Source organism: Heterodontus francisci, chromosome 19 (genome assembly GCF_036365525.1).
Source record: "Heterodontus francisci isolate sHetFra1 chromosome 19, sHetFra1.hap1, whole genome shotgun sequence".
NCBI lineage: Eukaryota > Metazoa > Chordata > Chondrichthyes > Heterodontiformes > Heterodontidae > Heterodontus > Heterodontus francisci.
Genome location: NC_090389.1, coordinates 56,293,507 through 56,316,477, shown reverse-complemented (window position 1 = coordinate 56,316,477; position 22,971 = coordinate 56,293,507). Strand labels below are relative to the sequence as shown.

General features: G+C 41.3%; 1 protein-coding gene across 1 annotated transcript in view; it reads right to left on the bottom strand.

Moving 5' to 3' along the window:
- The window catches only part of arhgef3 (Rho guanine nucleotide exchange factor (GEF) 3), a 371,767-nt gene extending 349,152 nt beyond the window's left edge, over positions 1 to 22,615 (bottom strand). Inside the window, exon 1 of the mRNA XM_068051698.1 lies at positions 22,377 to 22,615. Coding sequence (XP_067907799.1) covers positions 22,377 to 22,411 — 35 coding nt within the window. The 5' untranslated portion in view covers positions 22,412 to 22,615. The remainder of the gene's footprint in view (positions 1 to 22,376) is intronic.
- Positions 22,616 to 22,971: the final 356 nt, after the last annotated feature.

The following is a 22,971-nucleotide window of genomic DNA, read 5'->3' as shown; positions in this document are numbered from 1 at the left end:
TTTGAACCTACGACACAAAGCATAATTCAGCAGTGTTGCTTCCACTGTGGTACATTTGCTACATTGTTGTAGGGCAACAGTTGCATTCTTTTAAACTCTCTTATATCTTTTCCCAGGGTTACTCCCCATCCATGTCTGTCAACACCACACTGAAATCAGCCACTCGTGAGCATAGCACAGGAATCTCCAAAAGTCAATTACAGAACTTAAAGAGAATTACAATTTAACCTAATATGCTTTTGTTATTCATTTTTTGAATAATTTTACCTAAACAATAGGTGCAGCTGATCTAATTGTGGTGGTACTAGTTTGAACGAATCATCGAGATCAGCAGTGTGAGGGAGCTGAAGTTTCACAGGTACTTTCTACTGAACACAGAGAACTCAAAGAAATGTTCTCGTCATGCTCATTCCGTTGCATCATCCTTTCAGCCTGAGTACCTTCAAGCCAGTGTCCTTGAGCATGTTATTAGGGCTATTCAAACAATTAAAAAAAGGTTAAACAGAGCTCAATGTTAATTCTTCTCTATTTTATAGAAAAGCTCCCTCTTCAACATTTGGATTCAGAAACCTAAACAGTGAGTTTTCAAGGAGCCTTTTTACCATATTCCACATAAAGAATCCCACTTATATTTTTGTACACACTTACAAAAGATGTCTCTTGTATCTGAGTTTCTTTCAGTGAAGAATCACTTATGCCAGATGCACTTTGCCCAATTATAATCCATATATGCACTGATTCTGATCACATTAGGAATCCTCTTTTAAATTTATAGTCTTAGTTACCTTTAACAGCTCTGACCCCATCATAGACCAACATAGCTGAAAGTTGCTTTCATTTTGATAAGGTCCTGTACAGTCAGGGACCCATCCAAATAATGGAGTGAACAATACATAAAATCAGTTTTTACATATCTAAAACTATGCTCGAAGAAATTGTCCCATCATATTACTATGAAGTAAAGTCTAATGAAGTCAGTGCTTGTGAATACTGCCCCATCCTTGTGTACGTAATGAGAAGCTCATTATGAAAAGATCACAAGAAATGTCAGCAGACTTTAATATCACAATAATCCTCCTATACTTCCAAATGCTTGTAGGGGGAAAAGGCAGTTCTGACCATTTTACAACTACCAAAAAATAAATTCTGTGAATGGGAGGGGTGTAAAATTCTAATTTCAGCCATTCCTTAGTTCTAAAAAAAAAATCACTACTTTCAAATATGGAACCATTTTTAATCTCTAGTGGTAGCTGTTGGATTAACCCTTGCTATGTTGTAATAATGTTTTCTAGTCAAATTTATCCAGATGTTGGTCCAATTCACTGACTGTACAAGGGCTGGGAAAGTCCACTGAACAGCTAGTGTTTCATTCTCTTCATAGAAATAGAATTCTATAGTTTCTATATAGAACAAAAGATAAGATTAGTTAATGTCCATGGTACAGTTTTTTGTCTCTCACAGAAGGCTACTTCCATAAACAAATTTGTGCATTCCATAAACCAAAGTATATTATGCACAATGAGTATCGCATGCCCAGTCAACAATAATCATCCTAAATTCATTGGAAATAGTATGAAACATCTTTCTAATTTATGGACAATACTGTGACAGACCATATACATCAGACTACAAGCTACAAAATTAAGCTTACTGAGTAAAATCAAGGTAATTGAAGGCAGAAGGAATGTCACAACACCTCTAGCTTTATTTTCCTAGATCTCTGCTGGTGATGGCCCAATTGTAGGGGTACCCATCAATTGTGGTTTTTACTCTTTATGTCCAAATCTACTCAGTGTGCAAATTTTTGTCATCGGTCAGGGGCACGTTTCATAGCGCCAGGAAGTATTCTGTTGGACCCTAGCCGAAAGATACTAAAGCCAAATAAGTTTCCTCTCCCACCTCTGGGCATGCTGTGGGGGAATGTTGGGCCCAGAATTGTCATTACAGTTATGGATAAGGAAGATCATCTTCTTAGTTCAACCACACAGAAAGACCCTAAAGTCCTCCCCATTTCAAGGTACAATTGTTTCTTGTAAGAATGCAAGTTTTCACATCCACCACCGCTTCTGGATGTCAATTCCATATGTTGATCTCTATGTTTAATGAGGAATTTATGGAAATCAGTTCTAAATTTAACTTTCCCTACTCTGACTATTTTAAATAAAAGTAATATTCTGGACTTATCTTTTCCACTTGCTTAATTATTTTATAAACCTCTATAAGTTCACCTCTCATACCTCCTGAAAAACCCATGATCCTCCAATCTTTCCTCATAATCTTTGACACTGGGGATTAGCTTTGAGACTTGTTGCACCTCCTCAAATGCTAAACATCTCCTTCGTGTCTTGGCGACCAGAACTAGACTCAGTAGTCAAGGTGCAATCTAACCAGAGGAGTGAACAGTTTGATCACAAACTTGTTTATATATTCTACTGTTTTGTCTATGTAGTTCTACTTTTAAGGTCTTTGTTGATTGCTGCTCTACACTGGTTGAACACTTTGAGCATTGGGCATATTGAGCGTTGAGTCTACTTGGACTCTGGGGTCTCCTTCAATTTCATGCTTAGCTATTTCAACACCATTCATGGAATTTATGCTGTGAACTTATGGGTGTATATATGCATAAGTCATTGAAGGTGGCAGAATAGGTTGAGAGCATGGTTAATAAAACATTCAGTATCTGAGGCTTTATTCATTGGGGTAGAGAGTACAAGAGCAAGGAGGTTATGTTGAACTGTAAGACACTAGTTCAGATTCAGCTGAAGTATTGTGCCCAGTGCTGGGCGCTGCATTTAAGGAAAGATGTGTAGGCATTGGAGAGAGTCCAGGGATAAGGAACTTCAGTTATGAAGATAGATTGGAGAAGTTGGGACTGTTTTTCTTAGAGAAGAGAAGGCTGAGAGGTGATTTGATAGAGGTATTCAAAGTAATAAAGAGATCTGGAGAGAGTAGATAGGGAGAAACTGTTCCCACTTGTAAAAGAATAGATAATGAGAGGGCACAAATTTAAGGTAATTGGCAAAAGAAGCAAAAGCGACATGAGGAAAAACGTCTTCAAGCAGCAAGCACTGACTGAGAGTGTGGTGGAGGCGGGTTCAATCGAGGCCTTCAAAAGGGAATTAGACTGTTATCTGAAAAGGAAGAATGCGCAGGGTTTCTGGGAGACAGCAGGGGAATGGCATTAGGTGAATTGCTATTTTGGAGAGCTGGTGCAGACACGATGGACCAAATGGCCTCCTTCTGTGCTGTAACAATTCTATGATTCTTTGAACTCAACCTGGAAATGTAGACAGGTTCAGATGGAGCACAATTTGGATATCCTCAGCTTGACCTGCACCCAGGTGGTGAGTTAGTTGGGGGTGGGGGGGGGGGGGGGGTAATAGAAAAAATGGCACTAGAATGTCATGATTTAAAACAAGAAATCCCCCAATCCAGTAAGATAAATTTGCATCAATTTTTACACTAATAAAGCAATAAATTCTAAGAAATGTTTACAATTAATATACAAATGAGAAGGTGTGCATACTCTTGACTGTCCCGTAAACTAGATCAATGCCTTTTGCTGACTAAGTAAATATATGGAAGTCATTAATTAAACACAGCATTGTGACTATACTGTATGCAATTTAATATGGATTTCTAAACAGACAAACTGGTTAATGGATTATATGATACAAGAGTCACTCGATTGCATCCAAGTGATACAGAAATCTAAATAAGTTGCAGTTTTATTTGAAAGCATTGATCGTAAAAAAAAAAGCAAGACCATATCCCCCATAACATAAACTGGTCAGGCATCTATCTCTCTTAATGGTACCAGACTATCACTTGAATGGAACACCCATGAATACAAAGCTTCACAGTTACTATTATCCATTTATATAATTTTCCGCTTGAAATGTAAAAGCTTTTTTTGCTCATAAGGAAGAGAAAAACATTGCCCGAGCCAAAAAAAATTAAAACAGAAAATGCAGGAAACACACAGTATTCTGCCATTCACTATCAAATCCAAAAATGGCTTTTTGTTTTGGATGCAGACTCTCAGTTAGAATTGTCCCCATTTCTCATGAAGACTGTACACCTGAACTTTAAATTTGTCTTTTTTTCAGATTCTCATCAACCAGCTGTGAACTTCTAATATTTACTTTGTACATCCAACATCAGTAGATTTTTTTCTCTTTTGATCTGACCTGAGACAATAGTCTGTATAGCATCAAGTAATTAAGCACATCGGCCTTAGTTCTCAAGTTGACCGGTGTCCCTGCTCTACACAATAGAAGCTGCACACCAGTTTAGATCCTCTGTCCAATTTAGGGCTGTACATCAAAACAAAACTCATGGAATATGCAATATTACAGTAAGACCTACATGGAAATTCTGAAATACCACAACCAAACATCAAGCTACTGTCTCCAGGACTGTCACTGACCTCATCTCCTCTGGAAATCTTCCATCTACAGCTTTCAAACTCAGCTCCACAACCCCAGACAGCCTGTTTCTACCTCCTTCCCAAAATCCACAAACAGGTCTGTCCTCGTAGACCCATTGTTTCAGCCTGTTCCTGCCCCACTGAATTTATTTCTTCCATCTTGACTCTATCTTTCCTCTCCTGGTCCTGTCTCTTCCCACCTACATCCATGACTCTTCTGATGCCCTATGTCTTTGCGACAATTTCCAGTTTCCTGGCCCTAATCACCTCCTCTCCACTATGGACGTCTAATCTCTCTACACCTCCATCCCCCACCAGGACAGTCTGAGGGCTCTCCGCATCATCCTTGAATACAGGCCCATCCATCATCACCCTCCTCCGCCTGGCTGAACTTGTTCTCACACTGAACAACTTCTCCTTTGACTCCACTGATTTCCTTCAAATAAAAGGTGTTGTTATGGGTGCCCGCATTGGGTCCTAGTTATGCCTGTATTTTTGTGGGGTATATCAAACATTCCTTGTTTCAGTCCTACTCAGGCCCGCCTCTCCCCCAACACTTTTTCTGGTACATTGATGACTGTATCAGTGCCCTTTCCTGCTCTCGCCCCGGACTGGAAAATTTCATCAACTTTACTTCCAATTTTCACCCTTCTCTCACAGTTACATGGCCCATCTCCGACACTTCCCTTCCCTTCCTTGCCTTCTCTGTCTCTATCTCTGGGAATAGGCTGTCTACTAATATTTATTATAAGCCCGCCGACTCCCACAACAGTTCTGATGAAAGGTCACAGACCTGGAACATTAACTCTGCTTCTCTCTTCACAGATGCTGCCAGACCTGTTGAGTATTTCCAGCACTTTCTGTTTTTATTTCAGATTTCCAGCATCCACAGTATTTTGCTTTAATGGAAATTCTGAAGTTCATTTTATCAGAGATAATGTATAACATAAAATCAAAGAAAATAATTATTTTCAATTTGTTTCTGGGCTAAGTGCCACACACAGATGGGCTTAATCTTTGTTACACACACAGCATTGCAAGTTAATAGTAGGCTCATTTTATTTTGGCTGTCACTTACTTTACCAGAATAAGAGGACTACAGCAATAATAAGAATAAGAAATAAGTCTGCTGCATTATATCGACTAATTTGAGAGATATCACACTATGGGATTTAGACTCTTTTGCAGAGACAGTGCCTGAATACCTCCAAATAGCTGTTGACATTTCTAAATAAATCAATTTTCTATTAGAGCTAAAGCACTTTTAGAGGTACTGGTATGTAGGATGTGGAGTATTGTTTACAACAGTCTGCAAACTCTTCTGAGATCATTCCCCCTTATGACAGTGCTTGGTAAAATCTCTTATGCATAACCCGCAAATGGAAAGAAGCCATTTATTAATCCGATAATAATCCGGCATTGTTCATACTGAAGTTATGCTCTTGATGATTAACAGCCTTTTCTTGAAGCTGTGTAGCATATGTCATCCGGAACCTGCTGGAACCAGTTTCTATTATGCTCCATTGTGCATGACCAGAATCCACTATTAAATACAGAACACCTTACACAACTGAAACTGTACTACATTGAAATCTGTAACACAGCTGAGCCATTCCCAACTAACAATACAGAAATAACATTATTTATATGTCTATAAAATAGCTTATTTGTAAACCACGTCACAAAATAAATATTGAACAGTCTGCATTCCTGATAAAGTATAAAACTGTTAAATCACTCAGGTCTATTAATATGAAAGTTATCAATAGGTAATAATTGATGCAATTACACGGCTTCCTAAGCAGATTTTCTTTAGCAATATTGAAGAACAAATATTTTGTGTTCAAAATATTGCGTGCAATCAAAGTTTAACAACTGCTTTAAGATTTTAAAGCAGACTTTACACATTAAAGACTGGACAAGGTTTAATTCAGATTAGCTAGATTGTAAAAAACACATGAAGTAATTTTAAACACAGTGTTTGAATACATGTTGCATCAATGGCCTAGTGAGCAAAGACACCATCCGATGTAGTCATAAATCATACACACCAGGAGCACCCAAGTTTGATCAACACAAATTGCCCGGTTAGCCACTCCAATTGGACTCAGCATCCCTGGCATTAAATAAAATATTACAAAGATTGTGTGTGTGTGTGTGTATTAGGTGAGAACAGGTCAGCCTTACAGTAAGCTGCTTACAGAAGGTACAATTGGTCTGCTGCTATGTGTAGAGTCTCAGTCCTTCAATAAAGGCTCACATGAAAGCCTGTCACACAACTTAAGGTATATGATCTTTCGTAGATATTCATAGATAATTCATCTATCTCTAAACTAAGTAAAAAAGAGAGGAATCAGCACATGCTAGTTGGAAGAATTATGTCAGGTAAGGGGAAATCCTAGATGGACTTTCCCAGGAATAATATTGAAGATATATTATGGTCTACGTGATCCTTCATTTGAAGCATTAACTTTCAACTATACATATAACTCATACATCCAGTAAGCTGCCTCAAAAATTTAAGGCATGGTCACTAGGCCCTTTAATATGATATTCTACCACGTGCAAAATTTATTTTGTAACCAGATCAAATCACAGAAGCTGCACCTGATGTAACCTCTGAAATGCACAGACGGATGACTGGAGCCCTATGTAAACATATATAAGGGGAGGCATTCCACATGGCTACTTCTCTTCCCTGGCATCATATTCCAGAGCATAATGGGAACTCACAGGTACACAGTATCTACTGACAGATTCACAAAAGCTGTTCACTCCCTTTAGGACACCTAACGTCAGTACGACAATTCCCGATTTAATCTGGAGAAAAGCCATCCTTTGCAATCCTTCCCTTAGTTGTGAATTCCAATCAATGGCAGATGGTGGTGACCTTTTTGACAGGTGAGACACACATATCTGGGCCTAACCAAACCAACCTGTTAGCACGGCTATGGGCCCTTCCTATGAACTCCAATCACCAACTTTCTAAGCTGTATATTATCTTTTTTCTAAATGCATTATTCAACAGTTGTTTTCTTTTAAACTTTACATCCAGGATTGGAAAAAAAAGCGACTAACTGGAGTATTGCCAGACTGGTTTGAAAAATGTTGCTACTCAAGGTTCTCTAAGCTACGGTGAGCAACAAAGCTATCCTGGGAAATGTAAGTTGGATAAGAAGATTGGGAGGCTGATCTAAAATTGAATATCTGCATCTTTGTGGTGGGAAGTCTGTGCAGAATTCCAGGTAAGGCAGTCTGGTGAGGGTTGTCTGAATTAATTTCACTTAGAATTCTTTTCACTGACAGAAGACTTCCATCTCACCTGTCAGGATTTGAATATGGGGTACTAGAGTAAATGGCAATATGCTAAGAAGGTGCATTATATAACACCTTTCACAACTTCCATGACATCCCAAAGCACTCCCAGCCAATGAAATACTTCTGAAGTGCAGTGTCTGTTGTAATGTAGGGAAATGCAGCTGCTGCTTTTGTGCACAACAAGGTCCCACAAACAGCATTGAGATTAATAACCATCTAATCTGTTTTTGTGATATTGATTGAGGAATAAATAATTGCTAGGACACCAGAAGAAATTCCACTTTCTTCTTTGAAAAAGCACATGGCATCATTTACGTCCATCAGAGAGGGCATACGGAGCTTTGATTTAACAATGCAGTGCTCCCTCAGTTGTCCACCTAAGTATCTGGCTACCATATGTGTTCAAGTCTCTGGAGTGGGGCTTCAATCCAAGACTTTCTGACTCAGAGGCAAGCGTGCTACCAGAGACAAGATATTGGCATTTTACAGTAGGCCTCTTTCTGCTCCTCAACAATATCTAGAATATTTCCAACTACATATATACTTTCCAGGCTAGATAGCATCACTAATTGGCTGGCAAAATGCTGATAATGCAGTTGTCACAATTCTGAGAGTGAGTTCATTATTAGTGAATAGCTTTTTAAAAATCCAACCACATAGGGAAGGTTCTATTGCACTCTCTGACAGAGATTTTAATTGTAACAAAGTCAGTCAAAACCCTCGAGCATTAAGTAACTCAGTGAAACTTTTTACCAAGCACATAGAGAAAACAAATCCAATAATTTCTTTAAGCTGGTTGCTCTCATTAGGTTTTCAACAAGCTACACCATAACTTAAGTTTTATCCTCAATTTCATCACTGCATGTATTTACACACAGGTAAGACTAACCCTAACCCTAACGTGCTTGCACTTTGGGGCATTAATACTTAACGAAGGTACTGTTTTGAGCACAGGTGTTTATCTATTTATTTCAATATGGTGAGTTCAGGATATCATCAGGTCCATCTGTGTGGGATAAAGTGGCAGGGGTATAATATGAAGGTATTGTTCTTCCCCAGTGTAAGGGAATGAAGTCTTTATATATTCTTCCTTTCCTCTTCTGCCTATCCCCCATCATCAGCCCAATCACATAAACACACACAATGATCCACTTAGTTCCAAAAACCTGGCAATTCTTGAACAAGTTACACAATAAATGATTTTGTTCCTGTAACATTTTATTGTTTGAGTCAGTGTTGGAAACTTTTTATTTAGGCTGTACTCAGGAAGTTTCACAGTAACTAATAGGAATACTGCCACAGAATTTCTACTTTACAACATACAATAATCAGTTCTGTTTGAGTGGCCGAGAAATTTTCTTTACAAAGAATTGGCAATCTCAATTATGTATATTTATTAGGGAAGTCACTTGAAAGGTGGCACCCAAGAAATAATTTGGACAATGGAGGAGTACATTTCAGCTTCTTCAATAATTGTGCAGCTTTCAGAGTATTCTATAAAAGTTTACAATAGGCATTTGTGGATCTGCATGCACTGAACTGGACTAACATTTGTGGCACTTTGGTCTTTAAGGCCAGGATGGTTAGGAAGATTATTTCAATAAGGCAAGCAGTCATACCAATGATCTAAAATGACAATATTTTGTGTATTTCAAAATAGAGATAGGTGGCCTGTTAGATCTAGGATAACAATGCTGGAGTCACTGGGGCAGCATAACTATGGGTGAGTTTCATGATTTGCCAAGCATGTTACTCTATGGACCATCTCAAGTTGGTGGAGAACTCCAACTCCATTACTCAGTCTGTCCCTATGTCGTCTTCAAGAATAAAGTAAAACTAGCATGTAGAACTTCAAAAAGGTTAGTTAGTTATAAATCTCTTGTTAGGCCCCAACTGGAGTATTGCATCCAGTTCTGGTCAACACATTTCAGGAAGGATGTGAGGATCCTTGAGAGAGTGCAGAGATTTACCAGAATGGTTCCAGGGATGGAGGATTTTAGTTACAAGGTTAGGTTGGAAAAGCTGGGTTTGTTCTCCTTAGAACAAAGGAGATTAAGGGGAGATTTAATAGAAGTGTACAAGATTATGACGGAAACATCAGAAGAATGCATGATGGCATTAAGAGAGCTTTTGGGCCAACCATCAGGAAGATCGCCTCCCTCAAGTCTAAATCAGGGGACACAATCACTGACCAACACAAGCAAATGGACCACTGGGTGGAGCACTACCTAGAACTGTACTCCAGGGAAAATGTTGTCACTGAGACCGCCCTCAGTGCAGCCCAGTCTCTGCCTGTCATGGATGAGCTGGACGAACAGCCAACAAAATCAGAACTCAGTGATGCCATTGATCCTCTAGCCAGCAGAAAAGCCCCTGGGAAGGACGGCATTACCCCTAAATAATCAAGAGTGCCAAGCCTGCTATGCTTTGAGCACTCTACGAACTGCTTTGCCTGTGCTGGAATGAGGGAGCAGTACCACAGGACATGTGCGATGCCAATATCATCACCCTCTATAAAGAACAAGGGTGACCACGGTGACTGCAACAACTACCGTGGAATCTCCCTGCTCAGCATAGTGGGGAAAGTCTTCGCTCGAGTCACTTTAAACAGGCTCCAGAAGCTGGCTGAGCGTGTCTACCCTGAGGCACAGTGTGGCTTTCGAGCAGAGAGATCCACCATTGACATGCTGTTCTCCCTTCGCCAGCTACAGGAGAAATGCTGAGAACAACATCTGCCCCTCTACGTTGCTTTCATTGATCTCACCAAAGCCTTTGACCTCGTCAGCAGATGTGGTCTTTTCAGACTACTAGCAAAGATTGGATGTCCACCAAAGCTACTAAGTATCATCACCTCATTCCATGACAATATGAAAGGCACAATTCAGCATAGCGACGCCTCATCAGACCCCTTTCCTATCCTGAGTGGCGTGAAACAGGGCTGTGTTCTTGCACCTACACTGTTTGGGATCTTCTTCTCCCCCCTGCTGCGCTCTCATGCGTTCAAGTCTTCAGAAGAAGGAATCTTCCTCCACACAAGATCAGGGGGCAGGTTGTTCAACCTTGCCTGTCTAAGAGCGAAGACCAAAGTATGGAAAGTCCTCATCAGGGAACTCCTCTTTGCTGACAATGCTGCATTAACATCCCACACTGAAGAGTGTCTGCAGAGACTCATCGACAGGATTGCAGCTACCTGCAATGAATTTCGCCTAATCATCAGCCTCAAGAAAACGAACATCATGGGACAGGACATCAGAAATGTTCCATCCATCAATATTGGCGACCACGCTCTGAAAGTGGTTCAAAAGTTCACCTACCTAGGCTCAACTATCACCAGTAACCTGTCTCTCGAAGCAAAAATCAACAAGTACATGGGAAAGGCTTCCACTGCTATGTTCAGACTGGCCAAGAGAGTGTGGGAAAATGGCGCACTGACACAGATCACAAATGTCCGAGCATACCAAGCCTGTGTCCTCAGTACCTTTCTCTACGGCAGTGAGGCCTGGACAACGTATGTCAGCCAAGAGCGACGTCTCAATTCATTCCATCTTTGCTGCCTCCGGAGAATCCTTGGCATCAGGTGGCAGGACCGTATCTCCAACACAGAGGTCCTCGAGGTGGCCAACATCCCCAGCATATACACCCTACTGAGCCAGCGGTGCTTGAGATGGCTTGGCCATGTGAGCCGCATGGAAAATGGCAGGATCCCCAAGGACACATTGTACAGCGAGCTCGTCACTGGTATCAGACCCACCGGCCGTCCATGTCTCCGCTTTAAAGACATCTGCAAACGCGACATGAAGTCTTGTGACATTGACCACAAGTCGTGGGAGTCAGTTGCCAGTGATCGCCAGAGCTGGCAGACAGCCGTAAAGGCGGGGCTAAAGCATAGCAAATCAAAGAGACTTAGCCGTTGGCAGCAAAAAAGACAGAAGCGCAAGGCGAGAGCCAACTGTGTAACAGCCCCAAAAAACAATTTTATCTGCAGCGCCTGGGGAAGAGTCGGTCACTCTAGAATTGGCCTTTATAGCCACTCCAGGCGCTGCTTCACAAACCACTGACCACCTCCAGGCGCTTACCCATTGTCTCTCGAGACAAGGGGGCCAAAGAAAGAAGACAAGATTATGACAGGCTTAGATAAGTTGGACAAGGAAAAACTGTTCCCATTAACAAATATTACAAGGACTAGAAGACAGATTGAAAATTTGGGGTAAAAGATGCTGGTGGAATATGAGGAAACACCTTTTTTTTTTACGCAGCGGGTGGTAATGACCTGGAACTCACTGCCCACAAGGGTGGTGGAAGCGAAGATGATCAATGACTTCAAGAGGAAGTTGGATGGCCACCTGAGAGAAATAGACTTGCAGGGCTATGGGGATAGAGCTGGGGAATGGGGCTGACAGCATAGCTCGGTGGAGAGCCGGCATGGACTCGATGAACCGAATGGCTCCCTTCTGTGCCATAAATGACTCTGTGACACTATTTAATGTTATAAGAATAGGGTCAGGAGTCTCTCTTGATGGTTCTGTAAGTTTATCCAGCAACCTTCCTGCTTTGTGAGAGTCAGCTACTCATTGAATAAACTCAACTCGGAGAGGAATGTACTTTCAAGTTTTAAAATAATCTGAAACTAGAAAAATTAATATTCAAAACATTCATCCCCTTTCCTTGTGTTGACAGAGCAGTTTTAAATCCAAGATTCACAAATGTAGATATTATGGGAAACTGGACATTTTAAAAGTCAAAATTAAAAAGAACACGCATTAACAAATACTTCCTTTGCCTTCTTTTCAGCTGTACAATATAGTGGTAAAAGCCCAGTGTTATTTAGCAAACCAACTCACTAAAGGGAACAGAACTGAATAGACTAAACTGTTGCTATAACAACAGGTAACAAAAGCATACTCTTTTCGTCACAACTGTCAAATGAATAGGCAATGAGAGATGACAGTGGAGAATCCTAACCCAGCTGTGTGACTGTGTGGAGCAAAAGGAGGGTTATGGGTCAATCTCAAAAGATTGCATCCAGAACACCTTTAACATACTTAAACTTCTTGCATTTTCTACCAGAATCCATCATGATGCAGCATGCACAGCCAACAAAATAATGACAGCAGCCTGGTTCATTTTGATCCGAATTGACTCATTGATAAGCCAGAAATTACTGATTTCAAAGAACCTTTAAAAGACCTTTAATCAAATCGTGTTCAAGTGAACCAAAAAGATTAATTCCTCATTTTGATGAATCTGTCGAAACAGAAATGATAGCTTCCCCATTTGTTTATTGCAAGAACACTACTGCATTCATTGAAGAACCAATAACATGATTAATCATTCAGTTGCTCATTTTAAAGCCACAGTGTTTTCTCACAGGCTGTTTCAGTAATCCTTGGTTGTTTCTACCAATAGCTGCACCTTTTTAATATGCCAGTGCAGTAAACACAATCAGGCTGAAACACAGATGTGGGCTCATTCCACTGAGAGTTTATAAATATAGTTTACCTAATTAAATAAACCAGTCATCAATTTTCCCTGCTTAATCATTTCTCCTTAGGGTCTCCTCATTCTTTATGGGTTCAGTCCCAACATGTGGCAGTGCCCTTTCATAATTGGCCCAAACAGCAGTTCTCCACATGCAAGCCTTTGGGCTGCCAGCTCTCCCAGATTGTCCTCAAGTCTCAAGGTTTGCAAGATTAACCCCCCAAGCACTGCTAGAGCAATCCAGAAGAAGGGAAATAAAGTTTTTTTGTATTTGTTTCATGGGATGTGGGTATTGCTGGCAAGGCCAGCATTTGTTGCCCATCCCTTATTTCCCTTGAGGTGGTGGTGAGCCACCTTCTTGAACCATTATAGTCTATTTGTTGTAGGTACACTCACAATGCTGTTAGGGAGGGAGTTCCAGGATTTTGATCTAGCAACAGTGAAGGAAGGGCAATACATTTCCAAGTCAGGATGGTGTGAGGTTTGAGGAGGAACTTGCAGATGGTGGCCTTCCCACGCGTCTGCTGCTCTTGTCTTCTAGGTGGAAGAGGTCGCAGATTTGGAAAGTGCTGTCAAAGGAGGTGTGGTAAGTTGCTGCAGTGCATCTTGTGTGCAGTACATGTTGCTGCCACTGCGTATCGGTGGTGAAGGGAGTGAATGTTTAAGGTGGTGGATGGGGTGCTGATCAAGCGGGCTGCTTTGTCCTGGATGGTGTTGAACTTTTTGTGTGTTGTTGGAGCTGCACCCATCCAGGCAAGTGGACAGTATTCCATCAAAATCCTAACTTGTGCCTTGTAGATGAAGGAGTCAGGAGATGGGTTTCTTGCTGCAAAATTTCCAGCCTCAGACCTACTTTTGTAGCCACAGTACTTATGTGGTTGTTCCAGTTCAGTTTCTGGTCAATGGTAACCCCAAGGATGTTGATAGTGGGGGACTCAGCGATGGTAATGCCATTGAATGCCAAGGGGAGATGGTCATTGCCTGGCATTTGTGCGGCACAAATGTCACTTGCCATATATCAGCCCAAGCCTGAATGTTGCCCAGGTTTTGCTGCATATGGACATGGACTGCTTCAATATCTGAGGAATTGTGAATGGTACTGAACATCGTTCTTTCAACATCATTAATTTTGTCATTTAATGACTCCTGCCCTCCACCCTATCTTGTGCCTTCCCTTTTGCTCTTTCCTACCCCACCCTGTCCCTTTTTACTTATACTGTACTTGCTTATAAAAGTTGTTGCATATTTAACCTTCTGGTTCTGATGAAAGATCATCAGCCTGTAATGTTAACTCTCTGTTTTTCTCTCTCCACACATTCTGCCTGGCCTGTTGAGTATTTGCAGCATTTTCTGTGTTTTTCTTTCTGGAAGTGCAGAATTATAACTCCCGCCCATCCTGCTCTACAAACATGGCGGCTTGAGAGAAGCTAAAGGCCAAAAGTGAAAATCTGTGGTGTGTCATTCAGGAGTTGATTTGTCACTTGATGATGTTTGTACAGGACAAGCAGGTAGAGTGCAGCAAATAAGTCTTTGCTGCCGGAAGAAGTTTATTCAAAAAATTAAATGGACCCAGGTAGTTTGGCAGCACTGTATTCAAAATTCACTAGAAATTATAGTAAATTTTGAAATTATTTTAACTTTTTTCTCCCCAAACCCCTCAGCCTGGCTATCTCTCCCCAACTTCAAAACCTGTCTCATCAGCCATGCCCAAGCTCAATCATCCTAGTTCGTCTCGAACTGCTGATTTGCTTTATTATTAATGAACTGTGTAAATATTTCAGGGGCCTGTTTCTTTCTGTATTTTACGACGTTTGTGTTTTAATGGACCAAAGAGTGAGGTGTGCAGGGGCCCCAAAGATTCTTGGTGCCCAAGGCACCATTCGTGACTCCTCAAATACTGAAGCAGTCCATATAGAAATGCAGCAAGACCTGGACAATATCCAGGCTTGGGCTGATAAGTGGCAAGTAACATTCGCGCCACACAAGTGCCAGGCAATGACCATCACCAACAAGAGAGAATCTAACCATCTTCCCTTGACATTCAATGGCATTACCATCACTGAATCCCCCATTATCAACATCCTAGGGCATACCATTGACCAGAAACTGAACTGGAGTAGCCATATAAATACTGTGGCTACAAGGGCAGGTCAGAGGCTAGGAATCCTGCGGCAAGTAACTCACCTCCTGACTCCCCAAAGCCTATCCACCATCTACAAGGCACAAGTCAGGAGTGTGATGGAATACTCTCCACTTGCCTGGATGGGTGCAGCTCCAACAACACTCAAGAAACTCGACACCATCCAGGACAATGCAGCCCGCTTGATTGGCACCCCATCTACAAACATTCACTCCCTCCACCACCGACGCACAGTGGCAGCAGTGTGTACCATCTACAAGATGCACTGCAGCAACACACCAAGGCTCCTTAGACAGCAGCTTCCAAACCCGTGACCTCTACCAACTAGAAGGACAAGGGCAGCAAATGCATGGGAACACCACCACCTGCAAGTTCCCCTCCAAGTCACAATCCATCCTGACTTGGAACTATATCGCCATTCCTTCACTGTCGCTGGGTCAAAATCCTGGAACTCCCTTCCTAACAACACTGTGGGTGTACCTACCCCACATGGACTGCAGCGGTTCAAGAAGGCAGTTCACCACCACCTTCTCAAGGGCAATTAGGGATGGGCGATAAATGCTGGTCTGGCCAGCGACGCCCACATCCTATGAATGAATAACAAAAAAAAATTCCTAATGCAGCACTGCAGGCCTCAGTCTCGGCTCAGCTAAATGTAATAACTTTTGCAAACAGCAGGCAAATGTCATGTGATGAAATCTCCAGGAATACATCTAACCAGACATGGCAACCTTATTGAGCCTGTACATTGATTTAGTTTGGAGGACTGGAACGTGATGATCAATAGTACAGTGAAACTCAACCTTATCCATACACACACACAGGTACTTTGGGCAGGGATCAGTGAATAGTGATCAGGAACATGGATCATAGCTGATTTTTCTACTATCCCACTCCCAAACTAAATCACTTAATAAATGCATTTAAGGCAATCCTAGGTTCATCACTTGCAAGTTCCCGTCCAAGTCACACACCATCCTGACTTGGAACTATATCGCCATTCCTTCACTGTCGCTGGGTCAAAATCCTGGAACTCACTTCCTAATAGCACTGTGGGTGTACCTACCTCACATGGACTGCAGTGGTTCAAGAAGGCAGCTCACCACCAGATTCTCAAGGGCAATTAGGGATGGACAATAAATATTCAGTGACGCCCACTTCCCATGAATGAATTAAAAACAAATCCTAGATCTATGCCAAATTAGCCAATCTGTTACAAGAATGGGACGTTATATTAAGGCTCAGCAATCTCAGGCTAACATGGTTATTGGTTGAGAGGTAATGACTTTCCTTTATGTGGGTTAATACCTCTATTGCTTCTCATTTTTATGTTAATAGAAAGTTGGGCTCTAATCTCAAACCAAGGAGTGAAACTGCCTTAATATGTTGCTTAACTGTGGCAGTTTTTCTCTTCAGTCCTCCCTTCTGAACTCTTGTGCCTCGATGACTCATACACTCCCCACCCAATGATAAAAGCAGTACAAAACCAAAAGCAGCACTTCCATTGTAAGCAAGCAGCTTGAAACACAGCAAGGTTATCCGGGACACTTGCTGCACATGGCAACATTTGCTCAAATCCTCAAGAGAAAACTCTCTTTGTAATTCCAAGTGTTATATTTCAATGCTGATTTTGTTTTGTTCCAGGTCTGTTAAAACCTCAGAGCTCGAAAGATTTAAATAGATGGAAATGGATTTAATATGTACATCTTCTCCTGAAGCCAGACCTTTTTTTTTTTATTTAGATATTGAGACATCAATTTAAAATTCCACTTGATAGTGTCTCTCTTTTGTAAGCAAGATTTCGTGTCAGAGTTACACAATGGCATATCAACTAAATACTGACTTAAACCTTCAGCCAGATGCTTCCAGCAAAATTTTGACTAAATATTTTCAAGCAATTTCTCACACAAATTTTCAAATATCTCCAAATCCGCAAACATCATTGTACTTTTGGAAATGAGTGAGCATACTTCAACAGTATGTTCATCAGAAATGTAGAATTGCAGTTTTAAGTATAACTGAATTCATACATGTTTCATTCAAAAGAAAAGCTTTTTGCAAAATGTTATCTTTGACCCATAAACCTTCATTTCCAGGTAGGTCAGAGTCTGGAACTGGTATACCTGACTATGATATTTAAAGTCTTGAATCTGCAAAAGAAAAATTTGTAATTTCTAGGCTGTCATAGTGGATCTGTAAATAATTTTCCTTCCTGTGCACATACTAACAAGTCCCAGAGCACAACACAATAATTATCATAAACTCCATTGCAAACAACTGCTGTGCACACATAACTCCCAGGAGAGAGCAAACGAACATAGGATAGGGAATTAAATCAACTACATGTGCTCTGTCTGAAATCAAGTCACTGATCCCAAGCAAAGAGACAACAAAGCCCCATCCCCATCCCAACCAAGCCCCAGGGACCAAAAGCAAACAAATTGGCTCAATCTTTAAGTACATAGTGGTGCCACCAGTGACAGTTGGCTCAGTTGATCGTACAACACTTCTCCTGAGAGTGAGGAGGAGATGGGTTCAAGCCCCAGTCACTATTGGAAATGCGGTCTTTCAGATAAAACTGAGATCCTGTCAACCTTTTCATGTGGGTAAAAGGATCTCATGGCACTATTTGAAGACTGACACATGATAGGTTTCACAAATTATGTAGCTGCATGTAAACTTAAAAATGTCATTTAAAATATAGGAGGTTTGAGTTCTAATGAAGGTTTCCATCTGAAAAATTAAACTATCTTTTCATTTCAGATACAGATTAACCTATTATGTGCTTTCAATGTAATTGCAGAATTATTGGAACATAATCCAAAGCAGCTTTCAGTTATACTCCAGTCTGGTGGCAGACACCAGTAAACTGTACCAAATAAGTCAGTGATTGTACTAGACCTTGAGAGATGGATTTGAAAGTCATTACAAATCCCAAGGAGCTGTATTATTAAAATAATCAGGTACAGCAACAGTAGGTTTTACCAATGAGACAACTGTGGTTCTACTTTGTAAACTTCTGAATAAAATCCAGGAATTTTTCTTTTGACGGTTTGGGGGGGTGGGTGCTGCAGGTAGGGTGGGAAATAGGGCATTATAGCCTGTGAATTAATGTTTAGAATCTTGCACACGGTCATGTCCATGATCTTAACCATTCTTTTGAAATGAGATAAGAAAGGGAAGCCCCATGAGGAAAATGCAAGAGGAATGTATCAAACAGTCTAAACAATTACTTTCTATTCCACATTTTCACCCTCCAAATAATTCTGGTCCCATATATTATTGAGGTAGAAATATTTTACCATAAAATGTTGCATTTTAACTTGTTTTGATATATTGGTGGGTAAGTAATCCAGGAAGGCTGGACTAATAATCCAGGGCGTTCCAATCCCACCATGGCAGTTTGAGAATTTGAATTCAATAAAAAAAAAGGGAAAGAAAAGCTGATATCAGTAAAAGTGGCCAAGCTAAATCCAGACATGCACAAACTCAGCATCCATTCCGACCCAAAGCTAAGCTTTTCCACTTCCAAAAGCTTTATTGCTTATGTATCTACCACTTCCCACTCGGGCTGAGGCCCCAATCAACTTCATCACTCTAGACAGCCTCTCTACCTTCACCCGGCAGCATTACAGCTTTTTGAGAACTCCAAAGCCCCTGTCCTCTCCCATATGAAGTCCTGCATATAAGCCCCAAACCCCCTTTTTGATTTATTCATTCATGGGATGTGGGCATCGCTGGCTAGGGCAGCATTTATTACCCATCCCTAATTGCCCTTGAGAAGGTGGTAGCTGCCTTCTTGGACCGCTGCTGTCCATGTGGAATAGGTACACCCACAGTGCTGTTAGGAAGGGACTTCCAGGATTTTGACCCAGTGACAGTGAAGGAACTGTGATATAGTTCCAAGTCAGGATGGTGTGTGGCTTGGAGGGGAGCTTGCAGGTGGTGGTGTTCCCATGCATCTTGTCCTTCTAGGTAGTAAAGGTCGTGGGTTTGAAAGTGCTGTCTAAGGAGCCTTGGTACATTGCTGCAGTGCATCTTGTAGATGGTACACACTACTGCCACTGTGCATTGATGGTGGAGGGAGTGAATGTTGTGGATGGGGTGCCAATCAACGGGCTGCTTTGTCCTGGATGGTGTCGAGTTTCTTGTGTTGTTGGAGCTGCACCTTGCCAAGCTACACTGATTCTCTGTGCTCAGTGAATTGAGTTCAGAATCCAGGTACTCACTTTCAAATTCCTCCAAGATTTTGCTCTTCACTTTCCTCCAACCATACTTCACTGCCCACACTCTTCATTCCGCTGCCATCATTCCACCATCACATCTTCTTGCAGCCCCCTCCATATCTTTAGAAATCTCCTACAATGCCTTCCCTTTGGCTATGCCTTCCATCTCTCTCTTTTTTCTGCTCAGCATCCAGAATTCATCCTTTTTAGGCATTTTTGTTAACGTAAGAAGCATCTACATAAATGCAAATTGTTGTTGTAGAAGAAAAAAGGGCATTTCTTAAATTAAGCACTGGAGAATTTTTAAACCCAACCCAGGATATTAAATTCCTCACCATTTACCGCAAATAAAATACTTGGTTTCAACACTGACTGTACAGGTATATTCCAATAATTAAAAATGTGCCTGGAAGAATCTTTTAAAAACAATTTCAGAATTACAAAACTGACAGCCCATGGAAGGGCTTCCCTGCCAATCCTAGGAAATGAGAGTTTACGCCCAGCTATTGTTTAATAGCAAGGCCATGGCCAAAAGTTGATTTATTATACTATTGAATTTTGCCAAGAAAAATATATCAGCTATGCCTCCAGCCAGGCATATTAAGTGGTGCTCCAGAGTCACTGACACACTATTTTAAAGAAAACCCGATATTTGATGATTCAAGTAGAAAATACCCAATTCATTTTAATCCATTCATAATTTTGAAAAAGTCTGGACACAATGTTGTTTGACATTAATATTCAGTTTCCTTCTATTTTCTGGGGCTTAATTTTTAATTAAAATACTTTGTTTCCAACTGAAACAGTATCAGTAGCTGGATAAATAAGGGACTAGAATTAAACAACATTGAATATTATATTTATCCACTGAGCAAACTCAATTGAATAATGCACAGGTCTACTCAATAAACAACACTCCCAATGACTTTTGCTGTACATTTTAATTCTTAATTTAATTAAGAAATACGCTTTAATTTTAAATTAAAGAATTCTAACAGAAACTTGCAGGTTAATTCATTCCTTCTGCACAATTCGTTTTGATGATTCATGCTAAGGAATGTAGTTTTGCCCCCTAAGCAGATCCCACATTCCTTATGATTACTGTACCTTACTTCTCAACATCCGGTACTATGATTGTTGTAACCTTCAAGTTACACTATGGAAACACTGTTTTTGAAGTCTGCAGTATCTGCCCCACTACCATGTTGCACACCTCAGGTGCAAGGTCATGCCAGTAGGTGTGTGATTTTTACTACAACAACAATAACAACAACTTGTATTTATATAGCATCTTTAACATAATAAAATATCCCAAGGCGCTTCACAGGAGCATTATCAAACAAAATTTGACACCAAACCATATAAGGAGATATTAAGGCAGATGATCAAAAGCTTTCAAAGAGGTAGGTTTTAAAGAGCGTTGTAAAGGAGGAAAGTGAGGTTGAGAGGCAGAGAGGATTACGGAGGCAATTCCAAAGCCTGAGGCCTAGGCAGCTGAAGGTATGGCCACCCATGGTGGAGACACTAAAACTGGGGATGCTCAAGAGGCCAAAATTAGATGAGCACAGGTAACTAAGGGTTCCGGGGCTGGAGAGATTACAGATAGGGAGGGAAGAGGTCATGGAGGGATTTGAAAACAAGGAAGAGAATTTTAAAATCGATGTATTGCTTAACCGCAAACAACAGAGGTCAGCAAGCACAGGGGTAATAGGTGCCCGGGACTTGGCGGGGGATAGAATACCAGCAGCAAAGTTTTCGATGGCCTCAAGTTGATGGAGGGTAGAATGGGGTGGGAGGGAGGAGAGGCCAGCCAGAAGTGCGTTATGATAATCAAGTCTAGAAGGAACAAAGGCATGAATGAGGGTTGCAGCAGATGAGCGGAGGCAGGGCCTCACAGTAATATTACCCAAAGCAAGTGTGATTAAGATAAATCAACTTTAACTTGCAATAAACAGAATGCTTCCCTGATACAATTTCTGAAAATATTGCAAGCTTCTGTAGGACAACCTTGACATATTTACTTCCGCTGCTCCAGACTATACCCTCGATACACACTACAGTTTGCTTCTCTCAGTTAAAGTGTCACTAGTTCTACCCCTTCTGTGAACTGTTCTGCGTAACTGAGGCGTGAAAACAAACATCTGAGAGTCATCACAGCAAACACTGATGATCAACTCGGTCCCTTTAAAGCACAGGGAAAAAAGAACCCTTGTGTTTCGGGATGACAGACCGAGTACATGCCTCGAAACTAAAAGTTACAATTTAAACAGTTTGGTAAAATTCCACTTTGAGATAAGTACACACTGCTCGAATTACTTCCGTTGCTGGGTTTCCCAGTCAGAACTGATCTAATGCCGGATGGATAGTAACACAGAACATTCCCCCGGTCCAGGTAGAATCAGCAAATGACTGAATTACATTGGGAACGACCCCTAGTATTAACAGGCTCTGTTCAATAACGATTTTAAAATGTTGCTGGCAATGAACCCCCAGCTAATTCCAGGCTGAAGGCAGTCCCTCTTCTCAGCCAGTCATATGATCCAGGCTGGAGTGCAGCTGAGCACTGGTTCGAAGAGCAATGACAGAAAGACATCGCTGTAAGAGCAGCCTGTCCAACATGAGCGAGAATCCAACAAAAGTTGTGTTTAGGCAACATGTCATGATTATCACATTCAGTCCCAACGGATTTGGCAATGTTTGGCCTGAAAGCCAACTAGCAGGAATCAGACAGACTCGCTCAATTGTATTTCAGTAAGTGTCATTGAGACTGAAAGGAGGAAACTACCTGGCAACGTCATGCTTGGAGTTTACTGTTTGCATGTGATGGGTCACAGAGAGGGTCCCTCAGCGGCTTGGAGAAAAGCCAGGAGATTCCAGCAATCCCGGATTCGCTCTTCCTGCACCTTGGCCACTCGCTTCTATCTGGCCCTGCACAAAACTTCTGACAAGAACTTTACTTTCTCCTTCGACTCGAAACGACCGCCGCGCTTTAAGCAGCTTTCCTTCTCCCAAAGCTGGAGCTCGCCTGCGCCTCGGTATTGGTTTGACGCCCTGTCCATTTCCCGGAGCGCAATCCCCAACTCCGCCCATTGCCTCTAGAAGTGGCCCAGAGCAGCGTTAACAGCCTCTTCCCAGCAGAACGTGGAAAGAAACTTCATTCAAATTCGTCAAGTCTGAAAACCGATCCCACAAGGTTGCAACAGCGCAAATAAGATCTCTTGAATTTTGTACAGTCAGCACTTAGTTATTTCCGAATTCATAAAATGATTCAGTGCTGGTTCTTGTGTACAGAGAATGTTTTATTTTTTTACATCAGTACGGGTTACCCCAGATGAACCGAAAATGATGCACTGATAAGCAGCGCAAACTCTCCCAGACAT